Here is a 16,168-nt window from a genome sequence, read left to right on the forward strand (position 1 = left end):
GTATTACAGAAGTAGAGACCGAGAGAAACGCAGAGAAAGAGATGTGGATCGGAAGAGGTCCCGGAAATCACCATCTCCTGGGAGAAGAAGCCCAGAACCATCGGTAACCCAGAGTTCCTCTGCTCAGGATGAACCTACTGCAAAGAAGAAGAAAGAGGAGCTGGATCCTCTTCTTACTCGCACTGGTGGAGCGTATATTCCTCCTGCAAAACTCAGAATGATGCAGGAACAGATTACAGATAAAAACAGGCATGTCAATACCACTAAGTATATAAGGCGGTGACACTCTCACTGAAAAAAGTCATCTATGTTCCAATTAACCTTGACTGTTGAGAATTTACATGCAGAGTCCATAATGATAGAGACCTCAAATTATACTTCTTTCCTTCCTGCCTTCAGAAGCTCCACTGGAGCTCTGCTTAATATTTTCCCTGACAGCAGCTCTTAACGTCTTTACTTTCTGCATGAATAAGTGGAAAAGTCTGAGGAAAGGTCACTTATCTTTTTTTTTTTTTCTTTTACTGTTTTCAAACCATTCCTTTTGTAGTTGTATGCTTATTAGTGGTGTCCATTTTTCATTGATAATCAAGAGTACTATTTTAGAACTAAAATGGATCTTTCTAATTATACCAAACCAGGAGTCGGCAAACTTTTTCTATAAAAGGACAGATAGTAACCATTTTAGGCTTTGTGCATTATCCTGTCTGTTGTAGCTACTCCCCTTCACCATTATAGGGCTTCCCAGGTGGCACAGTGGTAAAGAATCCACCTGCCAGTGCAGGAGATGTAAGAGACGTGGGTTCAGCCCCTGGGTCGGGAAGATTTCCTGGAGGAGGAAAGGGCAACCCACTCTAGTATTCTTGTCTGGGAAATGCTAAGGACAGAGGAGCCTGGCCGGCTACAGTTCATGGGATCTCAAAGAGCTGGACGTAACTTGAGGATGCGTGCTTCACTATTTTATTGAATATAGCCATAGATAAAACATGTACACAAATGAGAATGGCTGTGTTCCAATAAAGCTTTATTTGCAAAAACAGGCTGTAGGCTAAATTTGGCTCTTGGGTGTAGTTTGTCAGCCCTTATACTAACCTGTGAAGCAGTTGACAGTTTTCTCTTTTCCCTACTTTTTTTAGACCATAACATCTTACAGTTTTTTGCCACACTGAGGCAAATAATCAAAATTCATATGTGACCATTCTCTCTAAGTACCTTTCCTTCCCTTTTCAAAATAATTGAAATGATGAGAAACTATGTAGAAAAGTGCAGCTGTTTTCAAGGCCTTTTTCTCTAGTGAAGTGAGATAATAACCAGGAAAACTGTGGCCTAAGATTGAAATGATCACTCAGTTGCCAGGTAGTCAAGAAAAAGATTGGGATAGAAGGTAGGTATACTTATAAGAAAAACAATTCCAGCTGAGTCCAGAAAGTCTTCTACATCTTTGTTGTGTATTTTCATGGCAACTTGAGAGTACTTGAGAACCTTATATAAATGAAATATAAATTTGTTGTAAGAATTAGCTTGAGGTAGAAACGTCATTTTTATAAAATAAGTTATAAATATTTGAAATAAAGTATAAAAATTTATGAGCTAGAAGGGGACGTTTAAATGACATTAAAACACTAAGTTTTTCTTTATGTTTCATAGACTAGCACTTGGTAGTGATGCCTGCAGTGTTATGTAGAGAAGGGATTTGAAAGTTGCTTGTGTGGGTTTTGGGAGCTTCATGATCATGCAGGCATGCTGCTGTTATAGCAGGCAGTAGTGGAAGTATTAGTGAAAAATATGTACTGTCTCTGACCCCATTCAAAGCAATCCTAACTGTCAAAGATTGAAAGCATTGTCATTAATCTCTGAGTCTTCTTTTTAATGCGGGCAGAATCCATAATATGTGCAATTTTAAGTAGATTCTTAGAAGATAATTTTATATACAGTTGAACTCTGCCTATAGGCTATAAAGGAAACAGAAGTGTAGTCTTTCCTCAGCAGATACTAAATCAGGTTAATTGTAGGTTTCCTAATTAAGAAGTACAGTTGTACTTGATTATTGTCTGTTGACCAAAGTTTAATGGAAGAGTTTGTGATTATGTATCAGCAGTATCTTGTTGATCAGGCTAGTTGTTAATCTATAAAGCTTACTACTCTGTATAGTAACATACCAAAGGGTTGGTTGAGGGCAGGAGGAGTTCCACCTCAGATGCAGGCAGAAAGGGAATGTGCAATCTATAGAGAATTTAGAAACAGTGATGAAATTAACTGCCATCTGCTTTTTATCTTCAGTGTTTGCTGATGACAGTGTCGGTGATAAAATGCGGTTTCTTACCAGTATAGACAGCTCTCACCACCACCTCCTTGATATACCTGGTATAGCACTCTAAAACAGGAGTTCTTTTTTTTTTTTTATTTCATTAAAGTATTTGGGGACTTCCTTGTAGTTCAGTTGGTAAAGAGTCTGCCTGCAATGCAGGAGATCTAGGTTTGATTGCTGGGTTGGGAAGATCCCCTGGAAAAGAAAATGGCAACCCACTCCAGTATTCTTGCCTGGAGAATTCCATGGACAGAGGAGCCTGGCAGCCTACAGACATGGGGTCGTAAGAGTTGGACACAATTTAACGACTACACCACCACCACCATAGTTAATTTATAATATTGTGTTAGTTTCAGGTATATAGCAAAGTGACCCAGTTACATATTCTTTTTCAGATTCTTTTATTTATTATAAGATATTGAATATAGTTCCCTGTGCTACAAAGTAAATTCTTGTTTATGTGTATCAGTTAATCCCATAATCTTAATTTATCCCTCCCTTGCCTTCCACTTGGTAACCATAGATGTTTTCTGTATCTGTGAATGTTTCTCTTGTAGATAAGTTTATTTGTATTATTTTTTTATATTTCATGTGTAAGCGATAGAATATTTGTCTTTCTCTGACTTACTTCACTTAGTATAATAATCTCTTGGTTCATGCATGTTGCTGCAAATGGCAGTATTCCGTTCTTTTTTATGGATGAGTAATATTCCATGGTGTAGACATACTACATCTTTTTTATATGTTCATCTGTTGATGGACACTTAGGTTGCTTCCATGTCTTAACTATTGTGTTAATAAATAGTGCCACTGTGAACATTGGGGTGCATGTATCTTTTCAAATTAGAGTTTTTGTCTTTTCTGGAGGTATGTCTAGAAGTAGGTTTGCTGGATCATATTGTAATTCTATTTAAGGAACCTCCATACTGTTCATTATAGTGGCTGCTCAAGTTTACATTCCCATCAACAGTGTCAGTCAGTCAGTCAATTCAGTCGCTCAGTCGTGTCCAACTCTTGGCGACCCCATGAATCGCAGCACGCCAGGCCTCCCTTTCCATCAACTCCTGGAGTTTACCCAAACTCATGTCCATCGAGTCGGTGATGCCATCCAGCCATCTCATCCTCTGTCGTCCCCTTCTCCTCCTGCCCCCAATCCCTCCCAGCATCAGGGTCCTTTCCAATGAGTCAACTCTTCGTATGAGGTGGCCAAAGTATTGGAGTTTCAGCCTCAGCATCAGTCCTTCCAATGAACACCCAGGACTGGTCTCCTTTAGGATGGACTGGTTGGATCTCCTTGCAGTCCAAGGGACTCTCAAGAGTCTTCTCCAGCACCACAGTTCAAAAGCATCAATTCTTCGGTGCTCAGCTTTCTTCACAGTCCAACTCTCACATCCATGCATGACCACTGGAAAAACCATAGCCTTGACTAGATAGACCTTTGTTGGCAAAGTAATGTCTCTGCTTTTGAATATGCTATCTTGGTTGGTCATAACTTCCTTCGTCTTTTAATTTCATGGCTGCAGTCACCATCTGCAGTGATTTTGGAGCCCAAAAAGAAAAAGTCTGCCACTGTTTCCACTGTTTCCCCATATATTTTCCATGAAGTGATGGGACCAGATGCCATGATTTTAGTTTTCTGAATGTTGAGCTTTAAGCCAGCTTTTTCACTCTCCTCTTTCACTTTCATCAAGAGGCTCTTTAGTTCTTCTTCACTTTCTGCCATAAGGGTGGTGTCATCTACATATCTGAGGTTATTGATATTTCTCCTGGCAATTTTGATTCCAGCTTGTGTTTCTTCCAGCCCAGCGTTTCTCATGATGTATTCTGCATATAAGTTAAATAAGCAGGGTGACAATATACAGCCTTGACGCACTCCTTTTCCTATTTGGAACCAGTCGTCGTTCCATGTCCTGTTCTAACTATTGCTTCCAGACCTGCATATAGATTTCTCAAGAGGCAGGTCAGGTGGTCTGGTATTCCCATCTCTTTCAGAATTTTCCACAGTTTATTGCGATCCACACAGTCAAAGGCTTTGGCATAGTCAATCATCAACAGTGTAGGAAAGTTCAAAACAGGGAATCTTAACCTATAGACTTTCAAGAGGTCATTGGGTAAAATTCAGGCAGTCCATGAATGTGAATTGGAAATAATTGCATCTTTTAAAATTGATGTAGTTTAACATTTCTATCAGGAATGTAGGCAGCAGACCATAGTATTAACAGACTATTTGTTACAAATACCTCAAAATACCGTTTATGCTACTTGAATTAAAGAAGCTATTATGCCTACTACCAGTTCTTGCTACATAATGTGTTAAGAAGCACATAGAATATCAAACTTTTGTTGTTTTCATCCTTTGAAAGCTCTATTTCAATATGATTGGTATCCTTTGTTATCCTATATATTTTTACACATTATTCTAAGAAGTTCATCACCTTCACCAGACTGCCAGAGAAATATAAGGAAAGGTTGAGACTTTTTGCACCTGAAATCATATTCCACAGAGAAATAATTATAAAAACTGTAGAATTTGAGCTTTAAAAGACCTTAGATATTACCGAGTTCAACCTAAAGAAACCCATTTAGACTAAATAATTTACCTATGCTCGAAGTTAAAAAAAAAAACAGTGTAGCCATCTAGCATTCAGCTAATAAGCCTGTGGGACTACTGCTTAAATATACAGATGTTCTTTAATATACTTAGTACAGTCTTTCAGTTCCATGATTTTGTATGACTTTCCCTTTTTCTATGATTAATACTATTTCTTTATGGTTTAACACTTAATTTTTTTCTTCTGTCATGCTTTTATGAGAAGGAACATAATACCAAATTTCCTTTTTACAGCTTATATTTAGGTATTATATATTGTAATTTAAATAAAAAATAGTTGCTTTTACTTTAAAACATTTCCTTTAAAGGCAAGTTTAGTAAATTAAGTGTTATAAAATAAGCATGTACTGAATCTAACTAATAAATGTTATAAATTGCAATATATATGGACTGGAGAAGGAAATGGCAACCCACTCGAGTACTCTTGCCTGGAAAATTCCATGAATGGAGGAGCCTGGTAGGCCACAGTCCATGGGGTCGCAAAGAGTCAGACATGACTAAGCGACTTCACTTCCTTTCTTTTTATAGTTCCTTTTGGAGAAGGAAATGGCAACCCATTCATACTCTTGCCTGGAAAATTCCATGAATGGAGGAGCCTGGTGGGCTACAGTCTATGGGGTTGCAAAGAGTCGGACACGACCAAGCTACTAATACACACATATATGGACATAAGAATAATGTTATCCTTACATATCCTTGTATTATTTTATTATGTTATTAAAAGGAATTTGTAAATGAGTATAACATATATGGAGAATAAGATATGGTTTAGGTGTAATTTCTATATCCACGTGTTCATATATTTTATTGTTCTTTTGGGTCATTTTGTGAAAATTATTTCAAAAATAAAGGAACACTAAGTATTTTTTGTGTTCTTATAACCTCTTGTTGTAATTGTTGACTGAATTTTCATCTTTATTAAAATCAATTCTTTTTAGCTTGGCATATCAGAGGATGAGCTGGGAAGCCCTGAAGAAATCTATCAATGGCCTGATCAACAAAGTCAACATTTCCAATATCGGTATTATTATTCAAGAACTTCTTCAAGAAAATATAGTCAGAGGAAGGTAAGCATTGGCTGTTTTATTTGTAGTATTTCATAGTGCTTTTTCAATGGAAAGTAATATCTACATGAAAAGTAATCATTCATTTATTATGCTACTTTATTTCAAAGAAAATTTCAAGGAGTATTTAAAATGCAGTTGTTATAAATATGTAAGCTACTAACAAATAACTTAAACTCAACTATTAGAGCTTGTGTGGGGTTTTTACTGTTTGAGAAGCTTTGATGTCATATAATGATTTTGGCACAGTTATTTATTGACTGAATACTTCCAATAATTTAAACGCATGAATAAAAATAAATATTTAATTTCTTTATATATACACAAAGTGCTCCTCACACCAGTTTAATTTCTAATGAAAGCAAAGTAGGAATGTGAAAGAAATGAGAAAGATAAGTAATAAATTTTAGAAAAGCAAAAGGGAATAACAACCATTTTCTGTGTGGTTTCTAAGTAGTTGTGATATTTTAACTCATCAGGAAATAGAAATATTCTATGTTCTATTTATTTTAAAATCTGAGGACTATTTTCCCATATGACCCAGATCATCAGTGCAAAACTTTGGGATATATATATATATAAAGTAAGGTGTAGCACGTGGTGGGGGTTAGTAAGGTGACCGGGAGGCAGCCACGGGAAAGCACTCTCATTTTATTCAGAAAGAAGCAGACTCAAAAGTTAGAAGAGTAATTTAAGATGTTACTGTTTATAAACTGAGTTATCTTTTTTCAGTTTCTACTCTAGTGATTCAGATGTCATACCTAAACCTGATAACGATGAGTATCAGGTTTAGGTATGACAGATGATAGTTTTTCTGCCTTTTGACAATCAAATATTGTTTGTTATTACATTGCTAAAAATAACTCTTCAGTTAGCCCATTTTGTATCTCTCTTCTTATCAAATGTATACATTGATAGAAACATGTGCATTTCAAAATGAGTTAGAAGGTAGAACCTTTTATATTCCTGTCCTTGTTTTAGCATTATTTCTTCAGTGCTTACGTATGTCTTTATCTCTCAGGAATATTGTTTTCACTTTTATTTTCATGAACAGTAGACTTAAGCCTGTCTTTTAGATGGAAACCACCCCAATTTGTCTTTCATCACAGAATTAATTTATATGAATTTCATATAAAATTTCATAGTGGAAATTTTACTTTAAGTCAAAGTTCAGTACTTTTGAAGCAGGTCTTTTCTCCCTTCACTTTTGATAATGTTAAGTGAATTAATATAAGAAGTTAACTTAAATTCATGAATAGATGTAATGAACACAACTGGAAAAGAAGATTTATATTTAGAGAGAAAAAATTTTGAAAAAAGTTATATTAAATCTATTTTATATAAGTACAGATTGAAATTTTATTTCCTCAAAATCAGTTTTAATTTATTAGTAAGACAGTTTCTTCCTCTAGATAAAGGTAGTGAAATTTTAGTTCTGATTTAGCTCTTATGATGATTTATAGAGAAGTAATATAGCTGGAATCAAGATTGCTGGGAGAAATATCAATAACCTCAGAAATGCAGATGACACCACACTTATGGCAGAAAGTGAAGAGGAACTAAAAAGCCTCTTGATGAAAGTGAAAGAGGAGAGTGAAAAAGTTGGCTTAAATCTCAACATTCAGAAAACTAAGATCATGGCATCTGGCCCTATCACTTCATGGGAAATAGATCGGGAAACAGTGTCAGACTTTATTTTTTGGGGTTCCAAAATCACTGCAGATGGTGATTGCAGCCATGAAATTAAAAGATGAAGGAAAGTTATGACCGACCTAGATAGCATATTCAAAAGCAGAGACATTACTTTCGCAACAAAGGTCCGTCTAGTCAAGGCTATAGTTTTTCCAGTGGTCATGTATGGTATGTGAGAGTTGGACTGTGAAGAAAGCTGAGCGTGGAAGAATTGATGCTTTTGAACTGTGGTGCTGGAGAAAACTCTTGAGAGTCCCTTGGACTGCAAGGAGATCCAACCAGTCCATCCTAAAGGAGATCAGTCCTGGGTGTTCTTTGCAAGGACTGATGCTGAGGCTGAAACTCCAATACTTTGGCCACATCATGCGAAGAGTTGACTCATTGGAAAGGACCCTGATGCTGGGAGGGATTGGGGGCAGGAGGAGAAGGGGACAATAGAGGATGAGATGGCTGGATGGCATCACTGACTTGACGCACATGAGTTTGGATGAACACCGGGAGTTGGTGACAGACAGGGAGGCCTCGCGTGCTGCGATTCATGGGGTCGCAAAGAGTCGGACACGACTAAACAACTGAACTGAACTGAATATAGCTGGATTTTAGGTGAATTTTTTTCCTTCTAATGAAATCAGTGAGTATTGTTGACTCCTTTTCTTTTCTCTTTTAACCAGAGGCCTGCTATCCAGATCTGTTTTGCAAGCACAGAGTGCTTCTCCAATCTTCACCCATGTTTATGCAGCATTAGTGGCAATTATCAACTCGAAATTTCCACAAATTGGAGAGTTAATCCTCAAAAGATTAATTCTTAATTTTCGAAAAGGCTATCGGAGAAATGATAAGGTATATGTAATCGACTTGTAGGTAGACTGCTACAGATAACAGACTAATAAACCGTATCAACCATAGTAATTAAGAATCAACCTTAGTAAGCGATGTTGATTTCTGTTGTTCCAGAAATGTCATGTTTTCACATATACTAATTTTTATTTTATAACACATTAAAATTACCTTGCATGTTACATATTTTAAGTAGAGTGTGTAAGTAAACTGTAGACTATAGATAAATGAAAATTTGTTTTAGTTTATAGATTAACTGTCTCTAATTTCCCTTTCCAGCCACTTTGTCTGACAGCTTCAAAATTTGTGGCACATCTTATTAATCAAAATGTGGTAAGTAATTATTTTCAAAATTTGGTGCCATTCAGTGCCATTAGACCACAGGCTTGATGCCACTTCAGTGAGAACTTTGTTTTGACTTACAGTCCTTCAGAAAAGTATCTTGAATGATATTTTAATTTTAGAACTATAATAAATGCATTTTTTAATGTAAAGAGGAACCCAGGACAAGTGTTAGTAAATTAATCAAACTCTTAATACTCTACGTGGTTACTTAACTGCATATTTTTCCTTCAAAGACTATAATGTGTTTTTATTTTAAAAGGTACTATTTCTTCTCTTTTCCCTGTACCTAGTGTTCAAGAAAGCCTAACAGCTGATATTCTTTAAAAAATGCTATTCCCCACAACTGCATATATATATGTATATTCATATGTATAACTACATGGTATATGTAAATACTCATATTCTTAGAATCATTTTATAAAATATTGTGTACTAAATACTTTTAATCTGTTTTAAATGCAAAAATTTATCATTTTATTATTTAGTTTTTGTGTTTATTTTTTTATTTATCCACTGAGAGTTTTGATTTGTTATCTTAAGTTAGGTTATGTGTCAGTCGCTCACTACTGTCTGACTCTTTGCAATCCCACGGACTGTAGCCCCCCAGGCTCCTCTGTCCCTGGGATTCTCCAGGCAAGAATGTTGGAGTGGGTTGACATTCCATTCTCCAGGGGGAAGTAAAAGTCGCTCATCGTGTCTGACTCTTTGTGATCCTGTGGACTGTACAGTCCATGGAATTCTCCAGGCCAGAATACTGGAGTGGGTAGCCTTTCTCTTCTCCAGGGGATCTTCACAACCCAGGGATTGAACCCAGGTCTCTTGCATTGCAGGTGGATTCTTTACCAGCTGAGCCACATTTTAAAAATGAAAACAGTAAAATTGCTCTTGTCCATACTCACAGTTTTCCTTCAGATATGTATTATTTTTAAAAATTATATCTATAAATAAGAGGAAGAATTTTGAAGACAGACTTAATCTTATTTCTCTAACATTTAATAATATTTTAATTCTTTGCTACATGAAATTCTGGTACTCACTTTAAGAAACCTTTTAGATTTTAACCGAGTCATATTACAATGATAATTTTCTACTTAAGATCACAGAAACATAACTTTACATGTCTGTAAACCTAATTTCACAGACTATAACAGCACAGATATATTTCACTTTTTGAATATATATTATACTTGGAGATATTTTTGGCATTCACATAAACCAGTTAAAATGATAAGTATTTTGCATCTTCCAAACTGCGGTACAGGGCAGTATTTTCTTATCCCTAATGTAAGACTGTTCAATCTTGCCTGTCTTCCCAAAATAAATGCAATGTTTATTTTTGATATTGTGCTAGATATGAAGAGGATATTTTCCTAAGTTGTCTCTCCATCTCAAGTAAGAGTCTAGTTTTTAAAAGGCATATGTATGGTCTTTTAAACACGCTTCCTAAGTCCATTTTCTTTTACAGCAAAGCTTCTCGATATACTTTTATTCCCTCTCTACTTGGTGGTGTTTATAAAATTCTAAACTTTGACCATGGCCAGTGTAGAGTTTGATTTAAATAAAAATAGAAGTATTCAAAACTGTCATTGTATGCTATAAACTATAGAAAGAAATTTTCTGAGAAAACTAGTATTCATGTAATTTAAGAACTGTTTGCTAACAGAATTGCTGAGAGAATGAATTGTGAAATGGATATAGAGTTGTGATCATGGAGGAGGATATTATAAAAAGAATCATGTTACTTTTCTTCATATAGTAGTTATGAAAATATCTCAGATTAAAAATTAATAAATGACTTTAACTTCTATTTTGAGGTTAATTATGACATTTCTTAAAGATAATGTATCTTTCTATTATAGAGAGTATAAGAGGAATATTTCTGCTAGAGATAAATCATCTAGTTCTATCCAGTAGAACTAGATGTAGTAATCCAGTATCCAGTGTAGTAAATTAAGATTTTTGGAAAAATCATCAGGAAATTCTTTGTAGATGCATAACGGAAGTGAAAGAAAAATTGTATCCCATATTTGGAGTATTTTTATGTACATTATGAAACTTTGCTCATCATATGTACAATACCATCACTGTAAAAACTAGACTTACTAATTTTTAAAATTACCATCAGTAGTAGATTAATACAGGTGAAAGCATTTTGTATGTCTTCTTTCTATTCAAGGCTCATGAAGTTTTATGCTTAGAAATGCTCACTTTGCTTCTGGAAAGACCAACAGATGACAGTGTTGAAGTAGCTATTGGTTTTCTTAAGGAATGTGGTCTCAAATTAACACAAGTGTCACCAAGAGGGATCAATGGTAAATATATATCCTTGGTTTGAGATTGAGCTTTAGTTTGAGTATTATTATATGTAGTGCTTTGTGTTTATTTTTATTTTCTTTGTGTTTAACTTTAGCTATATTTGAACGGCTTCGAAACATTCTCCATGAGTCTGAAATTGACAAAAGGGTTCAATATATGATTGAAGTGATGTTTGCTGTAAGGAAGGATGGATTCAAGGACCACCCTGTTATCCTAGAAGGACTTGATTTAGTGGAAGAAGATGATCAGTTCACCCATATGCTTCCTCTGGAAGACGACTATAATCCAGAAGATGTTCTTAGTAAGTCAGGGGTGGGCATTGGGAAGTGGCATACAAACAAATGTCAGTATCGAAAATAAACACTAACTTAACTTGTGTTTATTTATTTTTGAGATGTTTTCAAGATGGATCCTAATTTTATGGAGAATGAAGAGAAGTACAGAGCTATTAAGAAGGGTATGTAGAACTTTAAAAAATAATTTCCTTTTAAAAGAAGAAGTTTACTTAATTGTGTGATACTGATAGAATGGTATAGATCACTCTGACCCCTGCCTACTGGAATCTTTGCTCTGTGAAGCCATTCTCTTTTCACCGTTTGCCCATGCATTATTTTTCTTTCTAGTGCTTATCCATGGTGTTGTTGTTGCTGTTGTTTAGTCTCTAAGTCATGTCAGAATCTTTTGCAACCCTAGGACTATAGCCCACCAGGGAAGTCCTACCCATGGTATTACTTTTAAATTATTTAACTCATTTTCCTTCTCCTCTTTCTCTATTTAATTATGTAACTCTTCAGCTTCATCCCTCTTAAGAAATATCCATGTATTACAATGGCCGTTATTTAACCTCACTTCCAGTTAAGAGTTGCTGCTTAAATTGCCACCAATTTAGTATTTGATTAAGTGCTATACTGTGTTATAAAGTTCTACACTTCATTATTTCTTGAGGGCAGATTTATATCTTTCTGATAAAATCAATCATGGTAGCTTAATATACTTCATGGATAAATTGATTATTATCATTTGAACATCATTAGTATACCATAAGCACTGTTTGTTTAGATAATGGTTTGTATTTTGTTTCTGCCATTACTAGCTAAGTCACCTAGAGTAAGTTACTTTTTTGATACAGGAGTAAATGTTTGTGTAAAGATAAATAAAATACAGTACTTTGTCTTACCACAGAGCATGTATTTAGACACTGTACTGTTTTTTTTTAATGTGTGTCATTATTTTTCTACTAAAGCTAATATTCAGAGCTACTTACATCATTCTAATATATAATTATTTATATTATTTTACGTATTATAATTCTATAATAATTTTATAAGTTTATTTTCCTTGAGTTGTGATTTTACCTAACAAATACTTACAGCTCTGAAAGCTCCTCGGAAGAGAGAGCAGAGATGTAGAACTCTGTCTTTGCTGCATTCTGTGCTTTAATCATTCTTAGAAGGAGAATGTTGAAGGGGAAGTAAAAGTGTAAGAAGCTTCCCATTTTATACATTATCCTAAAATCTGGTACAATAGGGACATGCCAGATTCCTTTTTCTCTAATAAATTTAGTTTCCAAACATAGAGAAACCCCTTCAATCTATTTTGTTCTTTTCGTATGAATTTCTTTTTCTATAGTCTCCCTGCTATGCAAGCATGCTAAGTTGCTTCAGTTGTGTCCGACTCTGTGCAGCAGCCCACCAGGCTCCCCCGTCCACAGGATTCTCCAGGCAAGAATACTGGAGTGGGTTGCCATTTCCTTCTCCATAGTCTCCCTAAACGATACCAATAATTTTGTAGAATTCTTATTATACCTGGTATAGAGGTTTGTTTTTTTTTCCTTCCTTTTTTTATACTTGGGAATTCCCCATCCATTTCTTTATTAGGTTCTTGGCAGTTGGCCAAGAAAGTAGTATTTTTCTTTACTATAGCATTCCTTAAACTCTGTGGTCTCAAGATCCCTTTATACTCTTAAAAATTATTGAGAATTCCAAAGAGCTTTTGTTTATGTGGGTTATATCTATTGACATTTACTTACTAGAAATTTAAAGGGAGACTATAAAAAATACTAGGTCATTTCAAAATAACAATAATAAACCTAGTACATATTTGCAAAAGTTACATGTTTTTATAAAAATAATTATGAACAAAGAAATTTAAGAAAAAGAATGGTATGTTTTAAATATTTTGTGCAATTTAGTGTCTGGCTTAATGGGAAAATTGAATTCTCATATTGCTTCTGATTTTACTCTGTTGCAGTAGGTTGTTTTGATTGAAATATATGAAGGAAATTTAACCTCACCATAGACATGTAGTTGGAAAGGGAAGAGTATAGCCTTTTCAGAATTATAATTGTGTATATTTCTGTTTAACACTATTCCGATTAAATATTTAATAGCTAGTAGTTTCTAATGATTTGATTGCACTGTGAAACCTGAAATTACATCCATTAATGTTCCTATTTTGTTAACATTAAAATCTGTTGGCCTGTCACTTTGAATGGATCTTTTACCCAAGCATGATTTTGTAACATGTTTCCTCAGTCATTTGGAAAATACTGATGCACTAAGTTATTCACATCTTCCAAGTATTAACGGGTTAACATTATCCAAATTAAATTGACACATTAATATATTCTCAAAAAATCACATTTATTCATATTACCACCTGTCTTTATCAGAAAAATCTTAATGTTTTGGGAAGCTGTCAAGCTCATAGGAATAGATACGTGTTTTCCAGAATTCTGATATTCTCTTGAAGACTCATTTGATGATTGTGGCAAATATCTGAAAATAACTGTTGGTTATTTTCCTTGAAATAACAGTATTACTTTGTTTATATTTTAGAAAATATCTGGTAAATACCTAATAACTCTAGTTTGTTTGCCATTTTTTAAAGTAAAAATGAAAAATATAAGTAATTCATCTTGCACCTCTGTCACACAAGTGTTTTTCCTTGAGATAACCATCACCATTGTGCATTTGTCTTTTAACAGAAGTGCTATATATAAACTTCGTATTTTCTTACTCAAACTACTATAAATGCCAATACTCAAGGGCTAAGACTTAATGAAATTAATAATTTTATATTTTTTCTTCAAGGGCGTTCTTAAATGAAACTTTTTTCCTACTACATTAGTGTGGCAGCAAAAAGTACAATGAGTGCTTGTGCAGCTTGATACCTTGATTGTGCTCAGGATGCAGCAGGTTTTAACTCCTGTTGCCTTTGCGTCTTTATTTCAGATGTCAGCACAGTGAAAAGGCAGATAATATTTCGGTATTACTATGAAAATAGTTTGACCTACAGACGGCTCAGATGTTAAAGCATCTGCCTGCAATGCGGGAGACCTGGGTTCGATTCCTGGGTCGGGAAGATCCCCTGGAGAAGGAAATGGCAATCCGTTCCAGCACTCTTGCCTGGAAAATCCCATGGACGGAGGAGCCTCATAGGCTACAGTCCATGGGGTCGCAAAGAGTCGGACACGACTGAGCAACTTCACTTTCACTTTCACAGACCACCTGGCAGGTCTCAGTGGTTTCCTCCAGGATTCACAGACCATACTTGGAAACCACTGCTTTATTTAGTTAATAAAATCCAGTTGTCATTGCCTAAATGATTTTAGTAAGTAGATTCTAAAGTGAAGGGATAAGAGAGGATGATGTAAACAGCTAGACAATCCATTTGACCTTCATTCTTTCATAAAGTGTTCTTCTAGAGTCGGCATTAAAAAAAATGACCGCGGCAGGAAGTGGGCACAGCTTTAGTAATTAGCACCTTAGAGTGACCTAGGTGTACTTGTGTTTTAGGTCTTACAGCATTTGGGAAAACAGCAGGAGTGCCGGTCTTCCTCCTGTTGAATACTAAATAGTTTCCCCTTTTAAAGGTCTGTCTGAACCACATTATGTAATAATAAACTAGACACTGCAGATCATTTCTTGCAGTCACATTGGTTAGAAATATTCTTGAAGAGATTTGTATGTCAGCTAAGGGCTGAATGACAACTCTCCACTTTTGTAAAATGACTTGTTTCTCTAGTATGTGGGTTTATGCTAACATTACGTGTGACTCCTGATTTATACTATTTAGTTAAATATAAGGAAATTAGAATTTTCCTAAAAATTAGTTGGCCCAAAACTGTATTAAAATCTGTCTGATTATAATAAAAATGCAAAGAGGGATTGTTGGCCAGGTTTGTAAAATCTTTTGTCAGACTTACGGAACACATACTATTGGGCAAAATATGATTCTAGTTTTTGTCATTTATTACTGTTAACATGATGATAGACCTCATGTAGTCTTTTACATCACAATTTTGAATAGTTCTGAATGTGAGTTGTATTTTAAGAAATGACAGTCCAATGAAGTGCTTATCTTTCCGGTTTTTTTTAAAGGTCTTTAGACTTCCATTTCTATTGCACATATGAAAATTCTATCAATTAATTATAATGTTCTACTTAATAGGTATACATTTTAATAAAAGTCTCACTACTATTTAAATTTCATTCACTACCTAAATATGTTAGTCACTCAGTCGTGTCCGGCTCTTTATGACCCTATGGACTGTAGCCCTCCAGGCTCCTCTGTCCATGAGATTCTCCAGGCAAGAATACTAGAGTGGGTTGCCATTACCTTCTTTAGGGAATCTTCCCGACCCAGGGATTGAACCTAGGTCTCTCTCATTGCAGGCAGATTCTTTACCATCTTAGCCATCAGGGAGTGAATACTAAATTATGCTTTTTTTTTTCTTCTGTCTTTTTTGTCTTTCAGAAAACTTTCTTAGGCTATATTCTTGTTTTCTATTGCTCATCTTAGGTTTTTATAATAGACTTATCTTCTTGGTGATGAACTAGTAATATTTTGACTACATTCTCGATTATGCTAATTTCTCTTCCTAATTTATCATTCCAGTGCTCCTGCTCTTTTGGAAAACCTTCATCTACTTTTTCTTTGTTCTTCTCATCCCTTGCTTATTTCATGGCTGCTTTCTATCTGGCAGAAGAATTATAC

The 16,168-nt window shown here is 35.0% G+C and overlaps 1 protein-coding gene across 3 annotated transcripts in view; it reads left to right on the forward strand.

Annotated features, from left to right (window-relative positions):
• The window catches only part of CWC22 (CWC22 spliceosome associated protein homolog), a 62,238-nt gene that overhangs the window by 26,106 nt on the left and 19,964 nt on the right, over positions 1–16,168 (forward strand). For all 3 annotated transcript variants that reach the window (XM_059877876.1, XM_005202288.5, XM_002685271.7), the window contains exons 5-11: positions 10–249; positions 5,855–5,983; positions 8,344–8,512; positions 8,789–8,842; positions 11,031–11,166; positions 11,265–11,471; positions 11,565–11,627. In XM_059877876.1, coding sequence (XP_059733859.1) covers positions 10–249; positions 5,855–5,983; positions 8,344–8,512; positions 8,789–8,842; positions 11,031–11,166; positions 11,265–11,471; positions 11,565–11,627 — 998 coding nt within the window. The remainder of the gene's footprint in view (positions 1–9; positions 250–5,854; positions 5,984–8,343; positions 8,513–8,788; positions 8,843–11,030; positions 11,167–11,264; positions 11,472–11,564; positions 11,628–16,168) is intronic.

Source organism: Bos taurus, chromosome 2 (genome assembly GCF_002263795.3).
Source record: "Bos taurus isolate L1 Dominette 01449 registration number 42190680 breed Hereford chromosome 2, ARS-UCD2.0, whole genome shotgun sequence".
Classification (NCBI taxonomy): domain Eukaryota; kingdom Metazoa; phylum Chordata; class Mammalia; order Artiodactyla; family Bovidae; genus Bos; species Bos taurus.